At 42.3% G+C, this 21,205-nt stretch overlaps 1 protein-coding gene across 2 annotated transcripts in view; it reads left to right on the top strand.

The window, feature by feature from the left end:
* Positions 1–21,205, top strand: part of C1H12orf43 (chromosome 1 C12orf43 homolog) — a 52,919-nt gene that overhangs the window by 15,739 nt on the left and 15,975 nt on the right. For both annotated transcript variants that reach the window (XM_075831455.1, XM_075831461.1), the window contains exons 2-4: positions 6,632–6,695; positions 6,767–6,865; positions 6,947–7,014. In XM_075831455.1, coding sequence (XP_075687570.1) covers positions 6,632–6,695; positions 6,767–6,865; positions 6,947–7,014 — 231 coding nt within the window. The remainder of the gene's footprint in view (positions 1–6,631; positions 6,696–6,766; positions 6,866–6,946; positions 7,015–21,205) is intronic.

Here is a 21,205-nt window from a genome sequence, read left to right as displayed (position 1 = left end):
TCAGCTCTCCAAAAAAAAGGAATAAAAAGTGTTTTGTTTTCTTTTAGCAAGTATTTTTTTTATTTTTTTTTTTAAAAGGGTAAAATAATCATATCAACCTGTAGAGTAAGGTGAATAAGTTGTTTTTACCGCCTGATGGACGCCGTAAAACAAACCCCCCCCCCCCCCAAAAAAAAATTGTGTAATTGCTGTTTTTGCCCATTTCACCCCACAAATATTTTTTTTTCTTTATATTCCCAGTACATTATGCGGTACAATAAATGGTGCCATGAAAAACTACAACTTGTCCCGGAAAAAGCAAGCCCTCATATGGCTATGTTGACTAAAACAGAAAAGTTATGGCTTTTGGAAGGCAGGGAGGAAAAAACGAAAATGAAGAACTCAAATTGGCCTGGTCTTTAAGGTGTTAATAACACCATTTATATGCCCTAATGATTATCCCGAGCTGTGCTCGTGCGACAGGCAAAGGGCAATAATGTTTAGAACGAGCACAGCACAGGGCAGCAATATGACTGCAGAGGGAGTCTACTAAAGGCTTTAGCTCAGGCGATTTTGGTCTTTATTTAAAGGGAAGGTGTAACGAAAAAAAAATTTTTATGTTATTGCTTTTAGTATGTCATTAAAATAAATCTTATTTATTTGTGTTTTTGTATTGTACTTTTTTCTTTTTTCTTTCTTTTACTTCTCTATGGGGGCTGCCATTTTTTTTTTTTCATCTCTGTATGTGTCGATTAACGACACATACAGAGATGGAATACGGCACATACATCCCCATAGAGAATGCAAACGGGAGCCGTTCCATTCACTATAGCGTACGCCGTCCGTGTGGGAACGGCGCATGCGCCGCTCCCACAGTCCAAAAGGAGGGTCTTCGGAAGAGCGACATCCGGCGCCATTTTCATGTGGACCGGTAGCCGCGGACGGACAGTAAGATGACTACTTCCGGTCGCGGCTTCCGTCCACATGTTTAGGAGCGGAGGCAGCGACAGCGGCGGCGGTAGGAGCAGGTTAGTTATGTTTCTGTGTGTGTGTATGTTCGTGTTATTCTGTGTGATTACCACTGTATCTAATCCTCTTACACTGTGCATTCACTCAAAAAATAGCGGCACACAGTGTAGGAGGTTTGAACATTCAACCCCCTCCTTTCTCCTGGCACTAGCCAGGATAAAGGAGGGGGATTGTTTGAGGACACTAGAGCGAGTGTCTTCTCCAATTTTGCAGCATAAAGCAATGAGGTTGCTCTACCACATGCCAATGCTGCAATTTTGGGAATTGCTCCCTCTAGTGACCAGCACATGGCAATGTTATAAATTAGAATCTAATTTATAATATTTCCTGACTTGTGAAAAAATTAGAAAAATGTCTAATCATTTATATATTAACAGTTTAACTAAAAAAATATATATATATTTTTCTAGCGACACCTTCCCTTTAAAGCCAAGATTCTAGACCAGATCTAACCAAAGCTAGAGCAGTTTGAGGTGGGCGCTGCACTTGAGAGACCAAGACCACCATGGTTTTGGTTTTGTTGAATCTTGAGGTTTTCAATTTTCAAAAACCATTCTCGGATGCCAACTCTATGAAAGAAGCCCTTACTAATATCAACCACAAAATAAGTGCCTGAACTTTACAAAATGGAGCCTTAATACAGACATATGCATGAGTCCCATCTAACCATGTTGCATGATTCCGTTTGTAATTCAGCACCTATAGAAATGCACAGGATTTTATTGTATCTCAGTAAAATAACTTGTATAAAAACTGCCGCATACAGTCTGATTCCGTACGAATCAAACGGAAAGAAAATTGTGGCGTTCTCCATCGCATGTTGTGTTACGGTGGTATTCTCCCCTAGAAGTATTGCATAATGAGTCTAATTAAATTCTAGCTCACACTCTTCCCTCTGCTGGGATATAACTTTAGAACAGTTGGACCTTTCAGCAATATAATCAACACAAACTCCCTTCAAAATCCACATAGAAATGGCAGCATGAACAAAAACAATGTATTGCAATGACCTTCTCAGTCTCCAAATAATTGACAAAACGTAGTATGTTTCAGAGGACAGTCCGCAAGAGACGACCCAAGGATATTTAGGAGCTGGAAATGGTCTACATAGAGGAGTGGTCCAAGATTCTTCAACGGGTGTTCAGTAGCCTTCTAAAGCATGCGGCTCAGTGCTGTTATTCTTCCGAACAATGGAAATCCTTTTGGAACCTATGTTTTCTGAAAAAATTGGGTTACGAAAGAGAGCACTATAGTTTATTTAACGTTTTGATTTTAGCGAACTTCTGTGAAGGATGCCAATAATTCTGGAGTTGACAGAATATAATATCTTGAAGAGCATTTATATTTAAGTGGCTATATTACAGGTTTATTAATTGTTCTAGTAATGTGAGTATTTGTATATGTCTAATATCACAGAACTTTGGGCTCTAATGTGTATTGGAAGGAAGCTTTCATCCTCGACAGCTGCATGAGAAGGGTCACAGGGGAGTGGAGGCTGCAATTGCTCTCCGTGGTCCAAACTGTGATTGAACCGTTTACTAACCCTAATGACACCCCATTGACTCCTTGACCTCAAAACTGCTGTTTCTTGTGGTGCCACGATCTCTATCGAGGTGGAAGCAGTGCCAGCCCTGCCACCAGTGACTCATCAACCCTGTCACCTTTTTCCACCCCATAATGGCCCCTTTACTTCGCTCTTGCCTACCTCCACATGCACTTTCTTCCCCTAGTCCCCTCTATGACCATAGGCTTCATTCACCTCTGCACTGGGGCTACGTTCCGGTGTTCCATCTGAGCTTTCCGTTGGAACAGAGCTCTGACAGACACAAACGGAAACTGTAGGTTTTCGTTTCCATCACCATTGATTTCAATAGTGTCGGATCCGGTGCCAATGGTTTCCGTTTGTCTGTTGTGCAGGGGTTCCGTAGTTTTGCCGGAATCCGTAGCATAGTCGACTATGGTATTGATTCCGTCAAAACGACCGAATCCTTGCACAACTGAGACAAACGGAAACCATTGGCACCGGATCAGTCACCATTGAAATCAATGGTGATGGAAACGGAAACCTTTGGTTTCTGTTTGTGTCTGTCAGGGCTCTGTTCTGACGGAAAGCTCTGATGAAACGGAGCCCTGACGCAGATGTGAACGAAGCCGTAGCCCAGTATTTCTGCCCAAGTTTGTCCTTCCCAACCCACCTACCGAATTTAGTACCAACAGGACCCCTTTCTCTTGGCCCTCTCTCTACATGTCTCTCCCAAACCTCCTTAAAGACTATGTACACCCTTAAAATTGTTTTTTAATAAAAATGTCTGTTTTGGTGCCCCTAAACATGTATCTAGCGCTGAAACCTGTATCCGTCAGGTCAGTGGGACTGATGGGTTCAGTGTCAGCGGGTCCACTCATGATCGAGCTGTTACTGATCACATATAAGTTTATAACTTAGATGTGATCGATAACAGGTGGATCCTTTGTGTCAGAGCCACGCAGGTCCCACTGTCACTAAACCAGTCAGTGCCGCTAACCTGCCAAAATGAATGTTAAAAAAAATTAAATACATGTTAAAAAAAATGTAGGGACAGGTAATGTGTAGAGACGTTAAGGTTTAGCATTAGCTTCAATGGCCGTGGTCAAAAAAACACCGCTTAAAGCGCAGGCAGGTCAAAATTTCTGAAGGAATTCTGAGGCAGATTTTTTTCTACCTGCAAAAAAATTCTCTGAACAGGGCCTAACGTTTGCATCACGCATAGTATTTCTATTTATACGACCTGTGTGTGTGTGTGTGTGTGTATGTATATATGTGTATATATATATATATATATATATATATATATATATATATATATATATATATATATATACATACATACACTGATAGGGCTTTCAAAAAAAATATGTAGAGACTTAAAGGGAACCTGTCACCAGCTTTTCACCTATTGAGCTTTACTTATCCCTCACTGGCCGCTGCTATAAAAAGTTAATTGCTGTTATCCCCGCTCCTAAACTCCTCTTCCGACTGTAAATATCGGTCTGCAAACGTTTTGTGCCTTTTATCGTAATTATGCGGTGTCCCTTTGTGCGCACACACCAGAAGAGGACATCAATGCACAAGCGCAGGATTTTGTGTGCTGGGGGAAGGCGACGAGCTGTCAATCAAAAGTAAGGAGGCGAAGTAAACTTGGAAAGACTTGAGGAATGAAGATATGACTGTTTCCAAACGAAGATTTGACTCTTTTCAAATGAAAATCTGACTCTTTTCTGCTCATTAGCATACGGTGTGGGAACACTAAAAAGCTAAAAATACTAAAGCTACAGAGCCGACTAAGAAGACAATTATAGGTTATATAGAAATGATTTTTCACCCACTACCACCAGGTATAGTCGGTTTAATAGGTGAAATGCTGGTGACAGGTTCCCTTTAAACCTCAGACATGTATGCCAGAAGGTCCCACCCATATGCTTGTTCTATGGACATCATTACTATATAACAATAAGGCTCTTACAGCATTCATGCAGTTCACATACTTCTACATCTTTTCCACTATGAAACATTAAACGGGTTGTCCCAAAATGGACAGCACGTTTCCATATGCCCTATTAGAGCATATGAACATCATAGAGGGGACACATTTTTTTTTTTTCTGGAGCAACCTTATTTTGATCCGTGCGACTGTCCATTTATGCAGCAGGGCTGATATACCACAGACCCAACACAGAACAAAATCAATACTGTTTCAGACAGTATTGATTGAAACGCACAGAGTAAACATGGAAAATCCTGATTTAGATTTGTTTCCAGATGCCTATGTAAGCTGGCCTTTTGTGTTAATTTTTGCAACACATAGGTACGTCAATACAATGTCATGCCACACATTAAAGCACAGTTATGTGTCCGCTATATATTCATGGTCCCTCCCCCACTCTCACCATTGACTGATGTCTGCCGTGTATCTGTCTGTATACACAGCAGTCAATGGTTAGGAAGGCGGGGGTGCTTCTCCCTCGTTAATACGGTTTTGTATTCTGTGCTAGGCCGGATATCCTATCTGCTTAAATCAACCGATCAAGGGGCCACAGCCCATCCTCTTAGTTGTTTATCCGGGCACAGTGCTTTAGAACTGGCTGTGGCTGTACATGGTACTGCAGCCACAACCAAATGTATGGCCCTGTACCTGGATAAACAAGCAGCTGATCCGTGGGTTGCTAGGGGTAGGGCCCCCATCAGTCGGATATTAAAGGGGTCGGTAATCAGTATATGATCGGTGGGGGTCCGACACACGCTCCCCACACAAATCAGTGGTTCCAGGTGCCTCTAGGCACTGGATGTTATGCAGTTCCGGAAGCAGATCGCTCAGTACACTGCATAGCGGCCATGCTGCAGAACTGCAACTCTGCTCCTATTCACTTGAATAGAAGCAGAGCTGCAGCCTGGCCGCTATACTGTGACCGGAGCCATCTGCATCTGGCACAGACATCCTGTTCCCGGAGGCAGTCTGAACAGCTGATCGGTGCAGGGTCTGGATGTCAGACCCCCACCGATCATATACTGATGACCTATCCGCCACGTGCCCATCAACCCCTTTTAAGGATAAGCATAGGCGATGAATATTACAGTCCCGGAAAACCTCTTTAAAGAGGCTCTGTCACCAGATTTTGCAACCCCTATCTGCTATTGCAGCAGATAGGCGCTGCAATGTAGATTACAGTAACGTTTTTATTTTTTAAAAACGAGCATTTTTGGCCAAGTTATGACCATTTTTGTATTTATGCAAATGAGGCTTGCAAAAGTACAACTGGGCGTGTTAACAGTAAAAGTACAACTGGGCGTGTATTATGTGTACATCGGGGCGTTTTTACTTCTTTTACTAGCTGGGCGTTAGGAATGGGAGTGTATGATGCTGACGAATCAGCATCATCCACTTCTGTTCGTTAACACCCAGCTTCTGGCAGTGCAGACACAGCGTGTTCTCGAGAGATCACGCTGTGACGTCACTCACTTCCTGCCCCAGGTCCTGCATCGTATCGGCACCAGAGGCTACAGTTGATTCTGCAGCAGCATCAGCGTTTGCAGGTAAGTAGCTACATCGACTTACCTGCAAACGCTGATGCTGCTGCAGAATCAACTGTAGCCCCTGGTGCCGATGTGTCCTCGCTCGTCCGACACGATGCAGGACCTGGGGCAGGAAGTGAGTCACGACACCGCATGATCTCTCGAACACGCTGTGTCTGCACTGCCAGAAGCTGGGCGTTCTGAAGAGAAGTGGATGATACTTCTCGTCAGAACGCCCAGCTAGTAAAAGAAGTAAACACGCCCCGATGTAACACACATAATACACGCCCAGTTGGACCTTTAATTTAAACACGCCCAGTTGGACTTTAGCAAGCCTCATTTGCATAAATACAAAAATGGTCATAACTTGGCCAAAAATGCTCGTTTTTTAAAAATAAAAACGTTACTCTTATCTACATTGCAGCGCCGATCACATGCAATAGCAGATAGGGGTTGCAAAATCCGGTGACAGAGCCTCTTTAAGCTTCTGAGACATTGACATTCTGTTAGAAACATGAATTTCAATCTACCACTACATAGATCTTTCTATTCAAGCAACTTTCTTTTATATTACAGGTTCAGTGAAAAAAACTTTACAAAGTCCAGAGATTTCTCTTTCTCCGATCGTTCCAAGTTTACGGTGTGTATTCATTATCATGACCAATTGCTGTATCTTTCTGGAAGTCCTCTAAACATTTCATTGTTCTGTAGGGTTCGACCTGACCGCCATGAGCATGATGGGAATGAACTGCAAACTACCCCTGAATTCCGCACTCATGTCGCTAAGAAGCTTTCTGCCATGCTGGACAGGTTAGCAAAGCACTTTATATATGGGATCTGTATAATTCATGCTTCATACCTGTTATACTGTGTTTTGCCTGTGTTCTTTAGCTGCATCAAAGAAATTCAAGGAAGTAACAGCTTCAATCCGGAATCTACAGCCGCATCAGAAGACGAAGGTAAAAACATATCTACATTTGGATACAGGTCATTTATTCTTCCTAATTTATCAGCGGTTTCACCTTTTAATTGTCTTGCTGATTACACTTCAAAGGGAACCTGTTGCATTAAAATTGCTGTCTGCTCTGCAGGCAGCATGTTATAGAGGAGCCAAGTAGATTGAAATATAGTTTTGTGGGAAAAGATTCCGGATAACTTGTCATTTATTGATCTAAAGCTCTGCTTATTCTGGGCTTAGGTTCGGTGGACAATCCTACTCCGTGATTGACAGCCTTCCCTGTATGAGTGGGCATACAAACATTTGTCAATCATGGAGAAAGACCGTCCAGTGGACTCCTAAGTCCAGAATGAACAGAGATTTACAGTGCCTTGCGAAATATTCACCCACCACTATCCCTCTTCCTGGTGATTTTCCTGTATTGTTGCATTACAACCTGGAATTAAAATGGATATTAAATTGGAATTTATGTAATGGAGCTGAGAAAATCATCCAAATTGCTACAATGGAATGGGGAAAAAAAAAAAACTTAAAAAAAAAAAAAAATAATTATGAGTGCATATGTATTCAACCCTTTGCTATGAAACCTCCAAATAAGGTCTGGTCAAACCAATTAACTTCAGAACTCATGTGTTAGTTAGTGTAATGAGCCCCCCCCCCCGTATGCAATCAAAGTGTCACTTGATGTCCGTATAAATACACCTGTCCTGAAAGACCCCTGAGTCTGCAGCACTATTAAGCAAGCAACATGAAGACCAAGGAGCTCTCCAAACAGGTCCGAGACAAAGTTGTGAAGAAGTATAGTATAGAGTTGTGTTGTAAGAAAAAACAAACAATCCCATACTTTGAACATCCCACAGAGCACCATTAAATCTGTTCTAACATATTGGGAAAAAAAATACCAAACCACTACAAACCGGATAAGAAAAGGCCGCCCACTGAAACTCACAAGCCGGAGCTTTAACGATCCACAGCAGAGATTGAAGTATCTGTCCATAGAAAAACTATAAGCTGTACACTCCACAGAGTGGGGCTATATGGAAGAGTGGCCAGAAAAAAACATAAGAAAACACATTTCGAGTTCTCCAACCCGCATGTGGCAGACTCTCCAACCCGCATGTGGCAGACTCGCCAAACACATAGAAGAGAAGGTTCTCTGGTCAGAAGAGACGTAAATGTTAGTCTTTGGCTATCATTGGAAACGCTATGTGTGGTTCAAACCCGAAACTTCCAATCACCCTAAGAACACCATTCCCACAGCGAAGCATGGTAGTGGCAGCATCATGCTGTGGAGATGTTTTTCATGGGCAGGGTCTGGAAAACTGGTCAGGAGTGAAGGAAAGATGGATGGCTGTAAATACAGGGCATTATTGAGTAAAACCTGTTTTAGTCTGCCGGCAGGACTATGATCCCAAAAATACTGCTAAAGCTACACAGGAGTCGTTTAAGGGATAACCTTTAAATGTCTGTTGAAAAATTTGATTTAAATGCCTGGTTAAAAAAACTGCGTGAAGTCATCGTCCCCCCAAAGCCCCCGCCCCCGCTACGTCTATTTCCAGAAGCAGCCAAGGAAAACCAACAGCCGCAGTCTGATATTATCATGATGGGAAGGTCCATGGCTATTAGTCCCTTCCATCCTAAAAATACCATCCTGCGTCTTCCCCCGAGGAGCAACCCATCACATCAGAAGGGCCACTCCTGATGGTTCCCAGCTCTTCCCAGTACCCCTGGTGCTTTGGGTACCAGTGTAATAGTATTGGGGGGGGGGGTTAGTGAACAAGCACACCTCTGGCTGACATGAAGCCCTAGCAATAGTAATGGAGGTTTCAGTCAGACACTTCCATTACTAATGTTGGTACACGGTGTAAAAACAACAAAAAAACGTTATTTAACCCTTTCCCGACCTATGACGAAAATAAACGTTATGGTCGGGTGCTAGTTCCCGCACCAGGACGTTCGTTTTAGTCAGTATTTCAAACTGTCACTCTGTGTAAACAGAGTGACAAGCCTGCGCTGACAGCTGTCCCTGACAGCTGACATCCATCTTGCTGGTCAGTGGACCATCGTTCCTGCTTTCGGCAATTAACCTCTTAACCCGATTGCGATCGCCGCATTTAAGTGGTTTGAAGCACATCCGCAGCCCCCACGAAGTGATTGTTGTGGCAATCAGAGGCCAGACAATGGCCTCTGGGTTGCCATGTACGGAAGCCTCGGAGGAGCAGCCTCCGGCCGGTCCTCCGAGGCTTCCTGTCAGTGTGACTGTCACGTTACAATGACCGAATACATTACACTACGTAGGTAGTGTAATGTACTCTAGCAGCGATCAAAGCTGCAAGTCTAAGGCCCTGTTCACACTGAGTTTTTTGACGAGTTTTTTGGGGCAGAAACCACGCCAAAAAACTCCTCAAAAACCGCCCGAAAATGCCTCCCATTGATTTCAATGGGAGGCAGACGAGTTTTTTTTCCACGAGTAAAAAAAACTCGTCGTGGTAAAAAGAAGCAACATGACCCATCTTGAGGCGGTTTCCTCCTCCAAAACACCATTTCAATGAGTCAGAAAGAGGAAAAAAAAACCTCGACGAGTGTTTTGACAAGTTTTTGTCAAACCACTGTGCAAAAACCTACTGGAGCAGTTTTTGCAGGAGGAATTTTCCTCCTGCAAAAAACTCCGTGTGAACACAGCCTAAATGTCCCCTAGTGGGACAAGTGAAAAAAGTAATAATGTTTTAAATTATTTATTTTTTTTAAAAAATGAGTTAACCCCTTAAAGGAACAGTGTCACCAAAATTTTTTTTTATATATCAGTTTTATGTTAGGGTTTTATTAAAAACGTTTATATTTATTTGTGTGTTACTTTTTTCTATTTTTACACTTTTTCTTCCCTATGGGGGCTGCCATTTTTTTTTCCATTTCTGTATGTGTCGATTAACGACACATACAGACATGGAATACTGCAGCTCCAGTCCCATAGGGACCGCGAACGGGGCCCGTTCCATCCACTATGGTGTACGCCGTGTGTGTGTGAACGGCGCATGCGCCGCTCCCACACAGTCCGATTTGAAATGCGCGCCGTCCGGCGCCATTTTCCTGTGGACCGGAAGTCGCGGCCGGGCAGTAAGATTACTACTTCCGGTCGCGGCTTCCGGACTTGTGCACATGGAGCAGCGGCAGCAGACGGAGCGGACGGACCGGAGGGAGCGGCGGCGACTGGAGCAGGTAAGTGATTTCTATGTATGTTCGTGTTTCAGTGTGTTTTGCTAGTGTATGTAAACCTTCTACACTGTGTGTTAGCTCAAAAAATGGCGACACACAGTGTAGGAGGTTAGACCGTTCAAACCCCTCGCTTCTCCCGGCACTAGCCAGGATAAAGGAGGGGGGGATTCTGAGAGGTCACTAGAGCGAGGGATTTTTTCCCAATTTTGCAGCATAAAGCAATGTGGTTGCTTTACCACATGCAATGCTGCAATTTTGGGAATTGCTCCATCTAGTGACCAGTGCTGGGAAATATTATAAATTGAATCCAATTTATAATATTTCCTGACTCGTGAAAAAAATAAAAAAAATTAGAACAATGTTTAATCACCTACACACTAATTGTTTAACTAAAAAAAAACAAACATGTTTTGCTGGCAACACATTCCCTTTAAGGTCTAAGCCTATTTTGGCCTTGTGGACACAGCCGATTTTTGCACATCTGATATGTGTTACTTTATGTGGTAATAACTCCAGAATGCTTTTGCCTATGCAAGCGATTCTGAGATTGTTTTCTCGTGACATGTACTTTATGATACTGAAAAAATTGTCGTTAAATTCAATATTTATTTGTAAAAAACACCAAAATTTAGAGAAAATTTGCAAAAATCTGCATTTTTCTAAATTGTAATGTATCTGCTTGTAAAACAGATAGTTATACCACACAAAGTAGTTACTAGTTAACATTTCCTATATGTCTACTTTATGTTTGCATCGTTTTTTGAACGTGCTTTTATTTTTCTAGGACGTTACAAGGCTTAGAACCTTAGCAGCAATTTCTCATATTTTCAAGAAAATTTCAAAAGGTTATTTTTTCAGGGACCAGTTCAGTTCTGAAGTGGCTTTGAGGGCCTTATATATTAGAAACCCCCTATAAAACACCCCATCCATTTTAAAAACTGCACACCTCAAAGTATTCAAAACAGCATTCAGAAATTATTTGAACCCTTTAGGCATTTCACAAGAAATAAAGCAAAGTAGAGGTGAAATTTACAAATTTCAATTTTTTTTTTACGAAATTCATTTGTAATACAGTTTTTTCTGTAACACAGAAGGTTTTACCAGAGAAATGCAACTCAATATTTATTGACCAGATTCTGCAATTTTTAGAAATATCCCACATGTGGCTCTAGTGCGGTAAAGGACCGAAACACCGGCCTCAGAAGCAAAGGAGCACCTAGTGGATTTTTGGGCCTCTATTTTATTAGAATATATTTTAGGCACCATGTCAGGTTTGAAGAGGTCTTGTGGTGCCAAAACAGTGGAAACCCCCCAAAAGTGACCCCATCTTGGAAACTACACCCCTCAAGGAATTTTTCTAGGGGTATAGTTAGCATTTTTAGCCCACAGGTTTTTTGCTAAATTTATTGGAACTGGTCTGCGAAAATGAAAATCTACTTTTTTTTCTGGAAAAAACATACGATGTTTTAGATTTTACAAGGAATAAAGGAGAAAAAGCACCCCAACATTTGTAAAGCAATGTCTCCCGATTACGGCAATACCCCATATGTGGTAATAAACTGCTGTTTGGACCCCCGGCAGGGCTCAGAAGGGAACCCGGGCCATTTGGATTTTGAAGCACAGATTTTGCTGGAATGATTTTCGGTGCCATGTCGTGTTTGCAAAGCCCTGGAGGGATCATAACAGTGGAAACTCCCCAAAAGTGACCCCATTTTGGAAACTACACCCCTCAAGGAATTTTTCTAGGGGTATAGTTAGCATTTTGACCCTACACGGTTTTTGCTGAATCTATGGGAATTATGCCGTGAAATTGAAAATCTAAATTTTTTCTAATAAAATGTAGTTTTAGCTCAGATTTTTTCATTTTTACAACAGATAAAGGAGAAAAAACACCCCAATATTTGTAAAGCAAACTCTTTTGAGCACAGCAATACCCCATATGTGGTAATAAACTGCTGTTTGGACACATGGCGGAAGTTAGAAAGGACGGAGCGCCATTTGACTTTTGGAGCTCAAGTTTTGCTGGAATGGTTTACGGCCCCATGTCACATTTGCAAAGCCACTGAGGGGCCAAAATAGTGCAAACTCTGCAAAAGTGACCCCATTTGGGAAAGTATACCCCTCGTGGAATTTATCTAGCGGTATAGTGAGCATTTTGACCCCACAGTTTTTTTGCTGAATTATTGGGATTATGCAGTGAAAATGAAAATCTACATTCTTTCCACTAAAATGTTGAATTGTTTTCATTTTCACAAGGAATAAAGGAGAAAAAGCGCCCCGATAATTGTAAAGCAATTTCTCCCGAGTACGGCAATACCCTATATGTGGTTATAAACTGCTGCTTGGATACACCGCAGGGCTCAGAATGGCAGGAGTGCTACTTGGCATGTAGATTTTGGTTGATTGTTTTTTGGGCGCCATGTCGCATTTGCAGAGCCCCTAAGGTACCCGTACAGTAGAAACCCCTGAGAAGTGACTCCATTTTGGAAACTTTACCCTTCAGGGTAATCATCTAGGGGTGTACTGAGCATTTTGATCCCACAGGTGTTTCATAGATTGTATTAGAATCAGGCAGTGAAAATGGGGGAAATTTTTTTTTTTCCAAAAATATGTAGTTTTGCACCCATTTTTTTTCCCCACAAGGGGTAATAGGAGAAAAAACAACACATAACTTGTTACCCAATTTCTCCCGAGTACGGCAATACCCAATGTGTGGCCCTAAACTGCTATTTGGGCACATGGCAGAGCTCAAAATGGAAGGAGTGCCATGTGGCTTTTAGAGCACAGATTTTGCTGGACTGGTGTAGGGGCGCCATGTCGCATTTGCAGAGCTCCCTTAGGTACCAGAGTAGAGTGTAAAACCATGAGAAGTGACCCCATTTTGTAAACTACACCCCCTCAAATCATTTATCATTTGCCTGGATATATGATGGGGCTTAGGAGTGAAAGGCGCATGTGAGACCTATTTTGGTGATTTTCGCAGCATTAGCCCACAACGGCAGGGCTCTGTAGTCAAATAGTAAAACAAACCCCCAAGTAGTGACCCCCATTTTGGAAACTGCACCCCTGAAGGCATTTTATTAACGGGTGTAGTGAGCATTTTGACCACACAGGTTTTTTTTTTCTATTAGAAATGAATGCTCAGTGGATGGTGCAAAGTGAAAATTGCAAATTTCCACAGGTATGTGCCATTTTAGTGCACAATATTTTGTGCCCAGTTCGTGCCACTGAAGACAAATACCTCAAACTGTTAAGCGGGTTCTCCTGGGTATGGTGATGCCATATATGTAGACGTACACTGCTGCTTGGGCACGCTGCAGGGCTCCGAAGGGAGGGAGCGCCATTTGGCTTTTGGAGCGTGGATTTTGCTCGCTAGTTGTTATGTTTGGGGTATTGCTGGTATTTCAGTTTATGATGTGGGGGAATATGTTATCTGTACGGGGTACATCCGGGTATAATAAGAGGGTATAATAATGGTGTAAATAAATAATAATCCGCAGATATGTGGCCGGTGTCACACTGATAAATGACGCCCGATCTTATCCGCTTTTGGACACTTTGCACATTTTGCATCGCCATATTCTGAGAGCCAAAACGTCTTTATTTTTTCTCCCCCGGAGCTGTGTGAGGGCTTATTTGTTGCGGGACAATCTGTAGATTTCATTGGTACCATTTTGGGGTACATGCGATTTTTTTTATTTTTTATTTTTTTTAATCACTTTGTATTTCATTGTTTTTGGCAAGCCAGGTGACCAAAAACCTGCAATTCTGATGTTTTTTATTATTTATTTTTTTACGGCGTTCGCCATGCGCTATGAATGACAATTTTACGTTATTCTGCGGATCGGTACGATTACGGCGATACCATATGTATATAGTTTCTCTTATGCTTTGCAGCGTCTGCACGATAAAATCACTTTTGTTTCAAATAATTTATTTTTGGTGTCACCATATTCTGAGAGCCATAACTTTTTTTTATTTTTCCGTCAAAAAAGCTGCGGGAAGGCTTGTTTTTTGCGGGACGGGCTGCGTTTTTTAATGGTATAATTTTGGGGTACATGCAACTTTTAGATCCCTTTTTTTTATTCTGTTTTGCAAGGGGTAGTGACTAACAAACAGCGATTCTGGAATAGTTTTTTATTAAAATTTTTTACGGTGTTTACCGTACGGGTAAAATAGCGTGATATTTTTATAGATTGGGTCGTTACGGATGCGGGGATACCACATGTGTACTTTTTTTATGTTTTTGGGTTTTTCCTATAATGAAAGACTTATTATAGGAAAAAAGGCTGTTCTAGTGTTTTTTTAACATGAAAAGTATTTTTTCTTACTTTCTTACAACATTTTTATTAACTTGTTTTTTAACTTTTTTTTGTGTCCCACTAGGGAACTTGAAGGCATGAAGCCCTGATCGCTATTCTAATACACTGCACTACCTACATAGTGCATTCGAGCTGTCAGCTATTCACTGACAGCAAGCCTATTAGGCTTCGCCTCCCGGCGGGGCCTAATAGGCTTCCGTACTAGGAAGCGATTGTTAGGCTATGGTTGCCATAGCAACCATCGGAACACTCGCGGGTGCCGATGGTTGTTATTAGCAACCATAGGGTACGATCTAATCACTTAGATGCAGCGATGGCTGCATCTAAGGGGTTAATCGGCCGGATAGGAGCCTTGCTCCGGTCCTGGCCGTTAGGGCACGATGTCAGCTGTGACAAACAGCTGACGCCCGTGGTTGCCGACAGGCTACAAGCCACTTCGATGCATCGATCACGTTGATCGATGCATCGAAGGGGTTAATCGGCCGGATTGGAGCCTAGCTCCGGTCCTGGCCGTTGCAGAAGGGCGTCGGACAGCTGATTCCCGGCGGTGATAACGCTGGCTCTGCTTCTGACCCAGCGTCATCACATACCCACGTCATAAAGCTGTGATTGGTCAGTCTGCTTTGACTGACCAATCACAGCGATCGCCGGCAGGAGACCGCTGTGAATGGTCCCCTGCCGTCTTACTGTGCCGATCAACTGTCATAAACAGTTGACGGCACAGTTCTGTCACCTTGTCCTTTGACAGGGTGACAGTTTTTAGCCAGGACGCACCGGTACGTCCTGGTGCGCTAAGAGGTTAAGTTACATAAACAAAAAATGCTTTTTTTTCTATAACCCTATTATAGGAAAAAAATGCACACGTTAAAACAGTACACATATTTGGTATCACCGCGTTCGTATCGACCCCAACTAAAAAAATATAATGTTATTTTTCCGGCACGATGAACACCCCAAAAAAACCCAATAAACTACGCCTGAATCGCTATTTTTTTTTTGGTAACCACCCCTCCCAAAATAAAGAATAAAAAATTATCAAAAAGTCGCATGTACCCAAAAATAGTACCACTAAAAACGTCAATCCGTCTCGCAAAAAACAAGCCCTTACACAGCTTTTTTGACTAAAAAATAAAAAAAATTATCGCGCTCAGAATATGGTAACAGAAAACTATTTTTTTTTATAAACAAGTGATTTTATTGCGCAAACGCTGCAAAACATAAAAAAGCCTATATACATATGGTATCGCCATAATCATACCGACTTGCAGAATAAAGTAAAATTGTCATTTATAGCGTACGGTGAACGCCACAAAAAAAAAAAAACTAAAAAACATTGTCAGAATTCCCAGTTTTTGGTCAGGATTGCAAAGAAATTGAATAAAAAGTGATCACAAAATGGCATGTACCCCAAAATGGTACCAATTAAAAGTACAGATTATCCCGCAACAAATAAGCTCTCACACGGCTCCGGTGGTAAAAAAGTAAAAAAGTTCTGGCTTTCAGAATATGGCGATGCAAAATGTGCAGTGTTCCAAAATCGGATAAGATCGGGCGCCGTTTATCAGTGCGACACTGGCCACATATCTATGAATTATTATTTATTTACCCCATTATTATACCCTCTTATTATGCCCTGATGTACTCCGCACATATTACATATACCCTGATGTACCCGCACAGATTACATATGCCCCCACAGTATAAACTGAAATACCAGTAAAACCCCAAACAAAACTACTACCAAGCAAAATGGCGCTCCCTCCCTTCTTAGCTCTGCAGCGTATCCATACAGCAGTTTGCGCCCACATATATGGCATCGTCATACCCGGTAGAACCCGCTTAACGTTTTATGAGGTATTTGTCTTCAGTGGCACAAACTGGGCACAACATATTATGCACTAAAATGGCATATCAGTGGAAAATTGCAATTCACTTTGACCCATCCGCCCTCCATTAACCCCTTTGCGCACTATGATTTTAATAGCACGTCATTGTGTGGGGGTTGATGTATGGAGCCGGCTCACATGCTGAGCCCGCTCTATACGCTGCGGGTGTCAGCTGTGTATTACAGCTGACACCCGGGACTAACGGACAGGTACAGCGATCACTCTGTTACAGAAGCCTGTAAGAATAACAACATACTGCAATACATTAGTATTGCAGTATATTGTACCAGCGATCCGATGATCGCTGGATCAAGTCCCCTAAGGGGACTAATAAAATGTGTAGAAGAATTAAAGTTATTAGTAGGGAGAATTATTTTTATTTTTTTTTTAAGTTAAAAAAAAACCTTTTCCCATTTTTCTTCTAAGGTAATGTAAAAAAATGAACAAAATTGGTATCGCTACGTCCGTAAAAGTCCGAACTATTACAATATACCATTACTCAAATCGCACGGTGAACACCGTAAAAAAATGTAATAATTTAAACAGCCAAAATCGCTGTTTTTTTTGTCACCTTAGCGCTACAAAAAAAATGTAATACATTTTAATGACTTTTTATGTACCAAAAAATGGTACCAATAAAAACTACAGCTCGTCCCGAAAAAATAAAACCTCCAACCGCTCAATTAACCGAAAAATAAAAAAGTAATGGCTCTCAGAATAGATTTTTCTTTGTGAAAGTAGTATAATATAAAAAAAAAAACTATATATCACTTTGGTATCACCGTAATTGTATTGAGCCGCAGTATAAAGTAAAGTTTAAGTTTAAGTTTTTACCGCACGGCGAAAGCTGTAAAAACGAAAGCCCCAAAAAATGGAATCAGATTTTTTTTCCCATTTCAGCCCGCAAAGAAGTTTTTTTTTTTCAGTTTCCCAGTAAATTTGATGGTACTTTAAATGGTGTCAATAGAAGCTACAGCTCCTCCGACAAGAAATAAGCCCTCACACCACTCTACTTACGGAAAAAGAAAAAAGTTATGGCTCTAAGAACGTGGGGAGTGAAAAACGAAAATAAGAAAGCAAAAAATGGATCAGTCCTGAAAGGGTTAATTTAATTCTAATGATAAAAAATGCTTTCCAAATGTTGTGGTTCCTTTTTTTTTTTTCTTTTTTTCTTCCTTGTAAAAATAAAAAATGTGTCTTTTTTCAGAAAAAAATATTTTCATTTTCAGACTATTTCCAATATATTTAGCGAAGAACCTGTGTGGTCAAATTGCTAACTATACCCCTATATAAATTCCATAAGAGGTGTAGTTTCCAAAATGGGGTAACTTTTGGGGTGTTTCCACTGTTTTGGTCCCTCCAGGGCGTTTCAAATGCGACATGGCACCGAAAACCATTCCAGCAAAATCAGAAATCCAAAATCCAAATGGTGCTTCTTTCCTTCTGAGCCCTGCTGTGGGTCCAAACAGCAGTTTATTACCACATATGGGGTATTGTCGTAATTGGGAGACATTGCTTTACAAATTCCAGACTAATTCCAATATATTTATCGAAAAACCTGTGTGGTCAAAATGCCAACTATACCCCTAGCTAAATTCCTTGAGAGGTGTAGTTTCCAAAATGGGGTAACTTTTGGGGTGTTTCTACTGTTTTGGCACCACAAGACCTCTTCAAACCTGACAAGGCGCCTAAAATATATTCTAAAAAAGGGGGCCCAATATCCACTAGGTGCTCCTTTTTCCTTCAGAGTCCTGTGTTTCAGTCCATTAGCACACTAGGACCACATGCAGAATCTGGGAAATAAAATATTGAGTTGCATTTCTCGGGTAAAACCTTCTGTGGTACAACATTAGAAATTAATTTTGGGGGCGTGGCCAACTGCCGACAGGACCGGTCGCATGCTTTAGGAGCTCCGTTCTCAGCCCCGATTTCCTTACCTTTATTCCGCTACGATTTCGCACAGAGCCAGTAGACGATCCCGCCGACGAAGAGAGGACAGTATGAACCGCACACGGCAATCCATGGCTGCAGAGAAGCTGAAGGAGTTTGCTCGCGCAGCTCCTCAAGATGGCGCCGGCGCTTCTTCTTCCTTGCCACCTCCCTCACCAGAGAGTAAACAGCAGGATATCCCGCCTGCACCTGAGCCAGAGCTCACGCTGGCGCAAGTGTCGTCCAGACTCCTGGATGCCATACAGCTCTCCACCTCCTCCCTGACTGGGAAGATTGCAGAAGTAAAGACTGATGTGGGCCTCCTCAGGCAGGACCTGCAGAATTTAAGGGACCGAGTGAGGGAGAGACGGAGGACCGCATCTCTGGGCTGGAAGATAGAGTGGCACCACAGACGGTGAAGTTGGCTCAGCTAGACAGGGTGGCTAATCAATGGCTACAGCGGGCAGACGACCTGGAAAATCGGCTGCGCCGCAATAATATACGGATCCTAGGGCTTCCAGAGCGCTGTGAAGGCAGAGACCCCTGCTCCTTTATCGAAGCCTGGTTTAAAGAAATTTTGCCGAATGCTGTATTGTCGCCGTCTTACACTATTTAAAGGGCGCACCGCGTACCTGGCAGACCACCACCGCCTGGCGCTCCACCGAGACCTCTGCTAGCATGCTTTCTCAGCAGTCGAGACCGTGACGCCACTTTGCAAGCTGCCCATACGCATGGGGAAATCCGATTCCAGAATACTACTATCCTGCTTTTTCCGGATTTTTCCGCTGCATTACAGAAAACAAGGGCTTCCTTTGTACAAGTCAAGAAGCGGTTGCGAGATCTTCAAATTTCTTATTCAATGGCGTTTCCAGCACGATTGAGAGTTATGCATCAAGATAAGACGGTTTTCTTCAACACTCCGTTGGAAGCAGATTAATGGCTGACTTCCCTCTGTCGCTCTCCTCGAAGATAGAATTGAATATTGCAGCACTATATGGAACTGTTCACCGTGAACACTTTGTTCTATCTGCCTTCCTGCACGGGATTTCGTTTTTGATGTCCAGATGAGTATTAGCCTGTCTTATCCTGAAATGGTGTCCTCATGATAATTTTGCCTCATATTATACTTGTAGTTTTTCATTTCTAAGTTCTGAGAGAAGATTTGCGGAACATTTAGTAAAACTACTGTTCATTAGTATTGCATTGAAGTATTTGGTATTGAAATACAGGTGACTTTAAAGTGTATCATTTACTGTACATATGACCTTTCAATTTAAATTGGTAATTTAAATTCTGGGCGGGTGGAAGCTGGCCTTCCTTTTATAGAGAAATAGTATGCAATGTCTATCGTTCGCGGTCAATTATCCGCGAAATTGGGAATCATAATGCTGGTTCCTCTATTTTCCTTGTGCCTTTTTTTTCCCTCTGTTCTTGCTCACCTGTATTAGCTATCTGATATATAGGTGATCCCCCGTTTTGCCTCAACTATCACTTCTGTGATACAAAAACGCGCAACACTCAGTGCGTAGCACTGGTTGTTCTATATTTGTTATTGTTTATAACCTAACTGTTTCACTGCTTATCTCAACTGACGGTATTTCTTATTGCTCTCTTACTGGATTATTCTTTACTATCGGTATATCATGACATTATCTATTCTTTCTGTGAATGTGAGGGGTCTGGGAGACTCCCATAAGAGGAATTTAACTTTTTCATTTCTCCGACAACATGGTCCGCAGATAATAATATGCCTTCAAGAGACACATCTTATACAATCTACTGCCCATTGCTTAAATAGAGCGTGGATTCAGTGGTCGGCCCATTCTACATACAGTACATATTCCAGAGGGGTTTCCATTTTGATACATAGATCGCTCAGATGGGAACCTGATGTGGCGCAGACGGACAAGGAGGGCAGGTCAATCTTCATACACGCTTGGATTGAAGGTCAGCAGTTCGTACTGATTGGACTTTATCTACCTCCTCCAGCTTCCCTGAATGTGTTGTATGAGGCGGCTAAATTTGCATCCCAATTCCCCGCGGCTGGGTTGATTTGTATGGGAGACTTCAACCTCCTTCTAGATCCTTCCACAGACAAATTTTATCCTGGACTTGTTCCCGGACATCTGCCCAGGTCTTCTCCTCTGGCTGGATTCTTGGGGGAGATGGGTTGGATGGACATGTGGAGGCAACGTCACCCCAATGACCGCGAATATACATGCTTCACACCTGGGAGAAATTCACTGTCTAGGATTGATTATGTGTGCAGTAACTCCAAAACCTACAGTATGCTAGAGCTTATTTCTCATTTGCCCCGAGCAATGTCGGATCACTCGCCTATTTTAGTAAAACTCAACCTACGACCCCATCACCTGTATAGAGGGCCTAGGAAGGTTCATCCATTTTGGCTCACGGTATTTGGGGAACAGGACCGCATCCCGGATCAATTAACAGTGTTCTTTGCAGAAAATCTTCCCTTTGACAACCACTCGGCCCTATGGGACGCGCTGAAGGCATACCTACGAGGGTGTATACAATCCTCGATCTCCTACCACAAAAGACAGGCCTCTAGGATGGAACAGCTGCTGGCTACTGAGTGCTTGACATTGTAAGCCGCATTTATAGAGGACCCCACCCCGTTAAACCAACAGACTTGGCTACAGAAAGGCAGGGAATATGTCCATCTCCTCCATGAAAAAACTAAACGTCGCATATTCTTCTCCAACCAGAAATACTTTGAGCTAGGCAATCAATCCAGTAGTCTGCTGGCACATCTTGTCCATAGTAATTCTGCCTCGCCGGCCATATTGCGTATTCCCTCCGTGACAGGGGAAGTGGTACA

This window comes from Rhinoderma darwinii, chromosome 1 (genome assembly GCF_050947455.1).
Source record: "Rhinoderma darwinii isolate aRhiDar2 chromosome 1, aRhiDar2.hap1, whole genome shotgun sequence".
NCBI lineage: Eukaryota > Metazoa > Chordata > Amphibia > Anura > Rhinodermatidae > Rhinoderma > Rhinoderma darwinii.
Note: the sequence above shows the minus strand (reverse complement) of the source record. Positions and strands in the feature narration are given on the sequence as shown.